This window comes from Leguminivora glycinivorella, chromosome 24, assembly GCF_023078275.1.
Source record: "Leguminivora glycinivorella isolate SPB_JAAS2020 chromosome 24, LegGlyc_1.1, whole genome shotgun sequence".
Lineage (NCBI taxonomy): Eukaryota > Metazoa > Arthropoda > Insecta > Lepidoptera > Tortricidae > Leguminivora > Leguminivora glycinivorella.
Window position 1 is genome coordinate 6,228,463 of NC_062994.1, and position 8,602 is coordinate 6,237,064.

Below are 8,602 nucleotides of genomic sequence, written 5' to 3' on the forward strand. Positions count from 1 at the left end.
AATAAAACACTTCACAGCCTCCTATTGGTCACTCTCTGACCTCGATATTCTGCATCAACCCCCCACTAGTTGCACAACTGAGATTCTGTAACAACCCGCCAACATCTTGCATTCTTCATCCCACCATGGACTCTAAGAAGAAAAATAAGACCCGCTCTTCGAAGGCTGGGATCATATTCCCCGTCGGCCGCATACATAGGTTGTTGAAAAGCGGGAACTATGCCAGAAAAGTCGGCGTAGGCTCCGCTGTATACCTCGCTGGCGTTGCAGAGTACTTAGCAGCCGAGATTTTGGAGTTAGCAGCGCAAGCGGCCCAGGATAACAGCAGAAGTCGCGTAGCTCCTCGACATATCCTTCTAGCAGTAAAAAATGATGAAGAGCTGAGGAAACTGTTAGCTGGCGTCGTTATTTCCGAAGGAGGTGTGCTGCCTTCTATCCGTCAAGAGCTGCTGCCTAAGAAGACTGTCAAACCAGCGTCTGATGATTGAAGAAAGTTACTGTGTGATCTAGTCCGACAAATTTCTAGTGAAATGAAGACGCGCGCGCTGCGCTGAGATAAATTATGAGAAGCGCTGTGAAGAGTTTTCAAATGAGAAGCCGTTAAATGCGAGAAGTCAGTGAAGAATAATATATTAATAGTGTTCAATGAATAATTTAATTTTGCCTGCTTATTTATGAAAGACAAATGTCCTTTTCAGGACAACATCCTTTTCATTTTATATGACATTTATATTTACCTAGTCATTTAAGTGCAATATGATATTTTACTTAGTTTTGTAATAAAACGCTAATAATTTAAACTTTGTTTTTCATTTACTAACTTTAACAGCTAGATTTAAATAGGTAAGATACTCACTTGTACATATAATAGTTTTCGTATACCACGTCGGTGGTAAACAGGCATACGGTCGGCCTGATGGGAAGCGGTTTTTTTACTCGTATTAGGGGGTACTGACTAAGTTACAATTTTGTAGGCAGATGATTATTGCGATACAAGATCCTACCTACAAGACGATAAAAGCGTGTAGCTTCTTGCCTATACATTGAATTTTATTTCTGTTATGCTTTGTGCGGGTAGATGAGATACGCACAAATAAAACTACCCTCATTTCACAGAGAAATATTATTCTTCGAATCTGATTCGGATGTGTGTTAGACATTGATCGAACATATCAACAAAGCGTTTTGATAGCGGAGCGTTAGCGGAGCGCAATGATAGCTCCGCCTACGCTAACAAAACGCGCATGAAGCCTCCGCCACACATAAAGCGTTTTGATAGCGTATCGTTAGCGGTGCGCCGGCGGAACGCTGGCGTTCCTCTCTCAATCCGCGCACATTCCGCTCGCAATCCGCGCTCGTTAGTTCCCGCCGGCGTCCGCTGGGCGCAACGCCAGCGTTCGTCCGGCGCACCGCTATCGTTGCGCTCCGCTGACGCTCCGCCTACGCTATCAAAACGCGCATGTGTGGCCGAGCTTTAACCGTTATGGATTATTTTTAGGGTAATAACTATGGAGTCTTTAAATTGTAGACACATTGTTTTTATTTAAGCCATGTCGCGAAATGAGAAGGGTCAATGCTTCAAGTTATTTTACAATTCCACGCCCTGCGTAGTCATGATACAGACTTAGTCTTATATTTCCAAGGTTTTTACATTTTCAAAATAAGTAATCACGACAAAATCACAGACGATTTTTATCATCAATCTATAAAAGGCCTGATTTAGACGGCGTGCGAACTCGCATGCGATTTCAGTTACATTGCGGGATGTTGAGGTTACATACAATTTTGTACAGCCATGAAATACCGCAATGTAATAAAACTCGTATGCGAGTTCTCGTACCGTCTAAATAGGCCCTAAGTGTAATATCTAAACTCGAAAAATCGAGTAGATACTTAGATTTATCTTAAGGGTAGGTAAATAAAACACTTCACAGCCTCCTATTGGTCACTCTCTGACCTCGATATTCTGCATCAACCCCCCACTAGTTGCACAACTGAGATTCTGTAACAACCCGCCAACATCTTGCATTCTTCATCCCACCATGGACTCTAAGAAGAAAAATAAGACCCGCTCTTCGAAGGCTGGGATCATATTCCCCGTCGGCCGCATACATAGGTTGTTGAAAAGCGGGAACTATGCCAGAAAAGTCGGCGTAGGCTCCGCTGTATACCTCGCTGGCGTTGCAGAGTACTTAGCAGCCGAGATTTTGGAGTTAGCAGCGCAAGCGGCCCAGGATAACAGCAGAAGTCGCGTAGCTCCTCGACATATCCTTCTAGCAGTAAAAAATGATGAAGAGCTGAGGAAACTGTTAGCTGGCGTCGTTATTTCCGAAGGAGGTGTGCTGCCTTCTATCCGTCAAGAGCTGCTGCCTAAGAAGACTGTCAAACCAGCGTCTGATGATTGAAGAAAGTTACTGTGTGATCTAGTCCGACAAATTTCTAGTGAAATGAAGACGCGCGCGCTGCGCTGAGATAAATTATGAGAAGCGCTGTGAAGAGTTTTCAAATGAGAAGCCGTTAAATGCGAGAAGTCAGTGAAGAATAATATATTAATAGTGTTCAATGAATAATTTAATTTTGCCTGCTTATTTATGAAAGACAAATGTCCTTTTCAGGACAACATCCTTTTCATTGTTTCTGTAACTTGAGCGTCAATCGAAAACGCAAAGTGCATTAGAGTTGCTTGATAGGTAAATAAAAAGTGCCTTATTACAAATTCTCAATTGGATGTTTTTAGGATTATTTGTAGGTATTTTTTTGAAATAAGTAAATAGGTATCGATGACACATTAGGTTTAGGTACATTCGACCGTATGTGGAGTACATAATTTTATCATCAGATCCCATCGTAGAATACCTATTAATTTCTGTTTCACCTAGGTAAGTAAATAGGTACTAAATTATACATTTTTACTGCGAAAGAATAGTGTAGGTAATTAGGTATCTAACGTACGAAATAATGTATAGGTAGGTACCTATAATTGTGTCGCTTCAAGTTTTTTACAGTAAATCCATTCTGCTATAAGGTTGATTATCTTTTAGATCATATTATATTTTTTATATATTCAACCTTGAAGCAGAATGGATTTACCCAAGTTTGAAGTTAAGCGACACAATTTTAAGTAAGCAGGTACTATGTTAGTAGCATAGTGTGATAGATCGATTGACAGAGAAACAACGAAATTTTGCAGCCCTGAAAAGGGCTTTGTCGGAGATTCACTTCTTATTTAATTAACTACTAAATAATATATCTACTACATAGTAACTATTTCTTCTTTTTTCTTTCTTCTTTAAATATAATCTAGCTATTTCTTCTTTCTTCTTTACGCGCGTTCTCCCCTCACTCGCCTCGCCAGCTGTATATCCTTCGGCATTATCGTGACCCTCTTAGCGTGGATAGCGCACAGGTTTGTATCTTCAAACAGTGCTACTAAATACGCTTCGCTTGCTTCTTGAAGAGCGGCCACAGCCGAACTCTGAAACCTCAAATCCGTTTTGAAATCTTGCGCGATTTCTCTAACGAGTCTCTGAAAGGGTAACTTTCTGACGAGGAGTTCTGTGCTCTTCTGGTATCTTCTTATTTCACGAAGCGCGACGGTGCCGGGTCTGTACCTGTGCGGTTTCTTCACTCCTCCGGTAGCCGGAGCGCTCTTTCTTGCGGCTTTTGTGGCTAACTGCTTACGTGGGGCCTTCCCTCCTGTAGATTTCCGCGCTGTTTGTTTCGTACGAGCCATTATGTTAAATTCACTTAACCTAACTTAACTATAGTGTGTGTATATTATTATTATTATGTACTGCTTTACTTTGTGCGAGAAGTTTAGAGTACGCTTCGTTTATATAGCTTCTTCTTACCCCCACTATTGTAGTGTCAAATATTCATTGTAAATGAGGGTATATTGATTTTCTTAGAAGTCAACTACCCGCGTTTGATTAAAATAATAATTTTAGCCGTTAATGTGCCGTTACTTTATTCACTTTGAAAATAATGGCTCGGCTGGAAGGCCACTACACTATCAATAACCACAAAATTCAAATTTTGAAAAAACCCCCGACCGCGACCGACTGGACCGATTTTCATAATATGACACATAGCTAAGAACACTCCCGACTAACTCGGCTTTCGGACAAAAAAAACTAAATCAAAATCGGTTCATCCGTTCGAGAGCTACGATGCCACAGACAGACACACACACAGACAGACAGACAGACAAACAGACAGACAGACAGACATACACACAGACAGACAGACACGTGAAACTTATAACACCCCTTCGTTTTTGCGTCGGGGGTTAAAAATGGCTCGGCTCAAAAAGCCACTATCAAAAAAAAACTTTTCCCCACACTAGCTCGGAAACACGTGTTTTGTCCTTTAATACCAGCGGGTAAAAACGCATTTTATCCACTAGTGGGTAAAGTAATTTGACCTTGAATAAAGTCAAATTAACTGCTTTAAAATTGATAAAAGTAGGTGAATCTAGTAATAAAGACGATTTACCACCTGTAGAACTACTGGAAGCAGTGATAAACGCATTTTCCCCTCACTAGCTCGGAAACACGTGTTTTGTCCGTTAATACCAGCGGGTAAAAACGCATTTTATCCACTAGTGGGTAAAGTAATTTGACCTTGAATAAAGTCAAATTAACTGCTTTAAAATTGATAAAAGTAGGTGAATCTAGTAATAAAGATGATTTACCACGTGTGGAACTACTGGAAGCAGTGATAAACGCATTTTTTGCGTTGTAGTTTTCTCGCTATAGTGAGGGGAAAAGTTTTGTGTTACACTCGGGTGCAAATGTATTTTACTTCTCGTGTGTTAAAAAACTCGCAAGTTCAGGATTCTATTCTCGAACCACTCGCTTCGCTCGTGGTTCAACTATAGAATCCTTTCACTTGCTCGTTTTTCAGTTCCACACTCGGCGTTAAAATACAACTTTGCCCCCTTGTATAACAAATAACTATTTTTGCGTTGTAGTTTCCTCGCTATAGTGAGGGGAAAAGTTTTGTGTTACACTCGGGTGCAAATCTATTTTACTTCTCGTGTGTTAAAAAACTCGCAAGTTCAGGATTCTATTCTCGAACCACTCGCTTCGCTCGTGGTTCAACTATAGAATCCTTTCACTGGCTCGTTTTTCAATTCCACACTCAGCGTTAAAATACAACTTTGCCCCCTTGTATAACAAATAACTATTTCCCCTCACTAGCTCGGAAACACGTGTTTTGTCCTTTAATACCAGCGGGTAAAAACGCATTTTATCCACTAGTGGGTAAAGTAATTTGACCTTGAATAAAGTCAAATTAACTGCTTTAAAATTGATAAAAGTAGGTGAATCTAGTAATAAAGATGATTTACCACCTGTGGAACTACTGGAAGCAGTTGTTGTTTAACTGCACGTGCCAATATTGATACCCGAGCAAGCGAAAGATTCCAATATTGAACCGCGAGCGTAGCGAGTGGTTCAAAAAGTGGAATCTTGAGCGTTGCGAGGGTTTCAAGGCACGAAGGTTAAACAAACTTTGTCACCGAGTGAAACACAAAATTTTTCACCACACCAACACGAACAAAATACTGACTATAAAACATGAAACTAAATCAAATCCATCAATTTATTTAATATTTATGATTCAAAATTATCATTTGTAGGTAACTTCTACCAGCCAGCTTAATACATCAAGTTAAAATTTGTATGAAATTACTTGTGGATAAAATGCAATTTTGCTATCTGTTTTCGAATAGCAAAGAAAGCCTTTACCAGTTGGTGTGGTGAAAACGCATTTTTTGCGTTGTAGTTTCCTCGCTATAGTAGTAGTAGTAGTAGTAGTCGTAGTCGTAGTAGTACTCTTTAGGTATTGTACAAAAACACATTAAAAATAACATACATTGAGATGCGAAGTACAAAGGCGAACTTATCCCATAGAGGGATATAGTGAGAGGAAAAGTTTTGTGTTACACTCGGGTGCAAATATATTTTACTTCTCGTGTGTTAAAAATTCCACACTCGGCGTTAAAATACAACTTTGCCCCCTTGTATAACAAATAACTATTAAAATGTGATGTAGATTTTTTACGTATTTTGTTGTCATACCTACACATCATAAGTTCCACTTTTACTCTTTTTTGCTAAGCAGACCAAGCAGTATTTCTACTTTGGACGTGAACACTTCCACCAGTCACTACGCTCAGGATTCTATTCTTCGCTTCGTTCAGGACTCAATAAACGCCCTAGCCGTAAAGATATTGAAGTACCTAGTGACTGAAATATAAAGTAAAGGCTGGTCCTTAGTGCGTTTTTACATTATCCGATCTGAAATAGGTAGGACGGATATCCTGTATAAAAGGCGCCAACTTTGACATCCTTCCCAGTCACTCTACGTATGATATATCGTTATCGCGATATCGGATCGGATAATTTGAAAACGCTTCATGTGCTATAAGGACGAATTTCTGATGAAATATCAGATTGAAAACGTCATTATCCTTAAGGACTCTTCTACATGAAAAGCCACAATTGAAGTATGTGCGAAACATGTATATATGCGGCCCTGAAAAGGGCCTTGTCTAGTCAAACTATTCTTAATACACTTTACGATACATGTTGAATATTAATAATGTTTTGTTAACGTACGTTTGCCTAACCTAACCTAACTTTAACCTAAGGCCCTGACCACACGTGCCGAGCACAATGGTCATATTATCCTCGGAACGTGTGATCAGGGCATATAACTACGATGTCCAAATCGCTACTTTATTTTGTGAAAGCCAAGATGATATAACTCGACTTTTATAGGTGTAGCTGGAAAGATTTATGTTGATTTGAGGGTAGATTGGAATAATAAAACTGAAATCACCCGCTATTTTACAAGAAAAAATATGATAACCGTTAAAGTACCGTTATTCAGCTGTTTTATTTCAAAATTGCCTTGCACACTTACACTTGTGTAATGCAAGTCGTGTTGTACCTAAGTAATGTGGCTTTCAACAAAAGGGTCACCATAATATTAGTGAAATAAGGACGATTTTATTTTTGAAACTTCAACAGAAAGTCCTTATAATGGAACGCTACCATACACTTAACTCTTATGCTGGAACGCGGATCCGCGTACGAGGAAACCATAGGAAAAACAAAATGGCGACGCAATACACGAGAGGTTAGGGGATCGCGAGACACGAGACACATGCGCGTTTTGAGAGCGTAGGCGGAGCGCAATGATAGCGGTGCGCCGGACGGACGCTGGCGTTGCGCCCAGCGGACGCCGGCGGGAACTAACGATCGCGGATTGCGAGCGAGATGCGCGTGCATTACGCTACGCTAACAAAAGGTTTTATGTGTGGCGGAGGCTTAAGGGTGTGCACGCACACGTCACGCAAGCGTTGTGTGCTTGAGTTACGTGTGCGTGCACACGCATGCAGCCAGTGTGCCCTGGCTTTTCAATTTGAGCTTTTGCTCCGCACACGCGTACAAAATATCTAGCATTCTCACTTATACCAGAAACCATTCCCGTATAAGTGAAAATTTACCAGAGACTTTCTACGCGTGTGCGGAGCTGAAGCCAACAAAAGCATTTTAGAAATTTTATTTTACTTAATTCTTACTGTAGCTTCAACTTCACAACGATGGTAACCTGTAAAAAAAGTTCTTTCCACTGACTTAGATGTGCGAAACACGAATAATTGCGGCCCTGAAAAGGGCCTTGTCAATACCATTCACATTACCAAACCATAATCAAATTTATCACCAGTCTATCCACCGAAACCGTACAGCGTCCGGCCTTGCCTCTTCAACGCGTAAACGACGTCCATAGCCGTCACGGTTTTCCTCTTAGCGTGCTCCGTCTACGTCACAGCGTCTCTGATGACGTTTTCTAGAAACACTTTGAGCACGCCTCGAGTTTCTTCGTAGATGAGGCCGGAGATCCGTTTGACGCCGCCGCGTCGGGCGAGTCTTCTTATGGCGGGCTTGGTGATCCCCTGGATGTTATCACGGAGTACTTTTCTGTGGCGCTTGGCACCACCTTTCCCGAGCCCCTTGCCTCCTTTGCCACGGCCGGTCATTGTGAGATGTTTACAGTTCGGTGGTTGATAGAAGAATGCGCGCGGAGCGATATGCTGGGTATTTATATAGGCGCGGTCGAATGACGATTTTTATTTAGGTGGGTAGATGAGCTTAGGAAGTTTTAGTTGTACCCTCAGAATATTTAAATGGTGTGAGACGGGGCCTTTTTCCATTGGCTGCTTGGTAACTAACGTAAGCCAATAAAAAAACCGATATTATTATCCGTTAAAATTAATTTAGTTTATACCTTCATTCATTAGGAATTTCAATGTCGTATACATAGTTCATGAGATTGTTGAATTTCTGTTTCAAATAGTTAACTAACAGCAAGTTCTTTAATCATTTGAGCAACGACAATATTATTAGTACGTTGACTAATGTTCATCCGTCCATTCGTTAATGTGTATATTTCTCACCACCACTCATCATCATACAATGAGGAGGCACCACCACAGATGGCGCCACCCTATCAGTCCATACGTGAGAGCGGGAAGAAGAATTTCTCTCTCACATATGAATGACAGTGACATGCCGACACTTGCGCAGGCGCC

The 8,602-nt window shown here is 40.9% G+C and overlaps 4 protein-coding genes across 4 annotated transcripts; 2 read left to right on the plus strand and 2 right to left on the minus strand.

Moving 5' to 3' along the window:
- Window positions 1-110: 110 nt before the first annotated feature.
- On the plus strand, window positions 111-705 carry LOC125238659 (histone H2A-like). The gene has a single exon (XM_048146051.1). The coding sequence runs from the start codon at window positions 126-128 to the stop codon at window positions 486-488; it is 363 nt and encodes a 120-aa protein (XP_048002008.1). The 5' UTR covers window positions 111-125; the 3' UTR covers window positions 489-705.
- Window positions 706-2,027: 1,322 nt separating this feature from the next.
- On the plus strand, window positions 2,028-2,622 carry LOC125238831 (histone H2A-like). Its single transcript, XM_048146280.1, has one exon. It carries the CDS (start codon window positions 2,043-2,045, stop codon window positions 2,403-2,405), a length of 363 nt encoding a protein of 120 aa, XP_048002237.1. The 5' UTR covers window positions 2,028-2,042; the 3' UTR covers window positions 2,406-2,622.
- A 560-nt stretch (window positions 2,623-3,182) lies between these two features.
- On the minus strand, window positions 3,183-3,792 carry LOC125238800 (histone H3-like). Its single transcript, XM_048146243.1, has one exon. It carries the CDS (start codon window positions 3,731-3,733, stop codon window positions 3,323-3,325), a length of 411 nt encoding a protein of 136 aa, XP_048002200.1. The 5' UTR covers window positions 3,734-3,792; the 3' UTR covers window positions 3,183-3,322.
- Window positions 3,793-7,669: 3,877 nt separating this feature from the next.
- Window positions 7,670-8,065, minus strand: LOC125238759 (histone H4-like). Its single transcript, XM_048146187.1, is given in 1 exon segment — window positions 7,670-8,065. A coding segment is annotated over 1 exon segment (312 nt). The 5' UTR covers window positions 8,051-8,065; the 3' UTR covers window positions 7,670-7,738.
- Window positions 8,066-8,602: the final 537 nt, after the last annotated feature.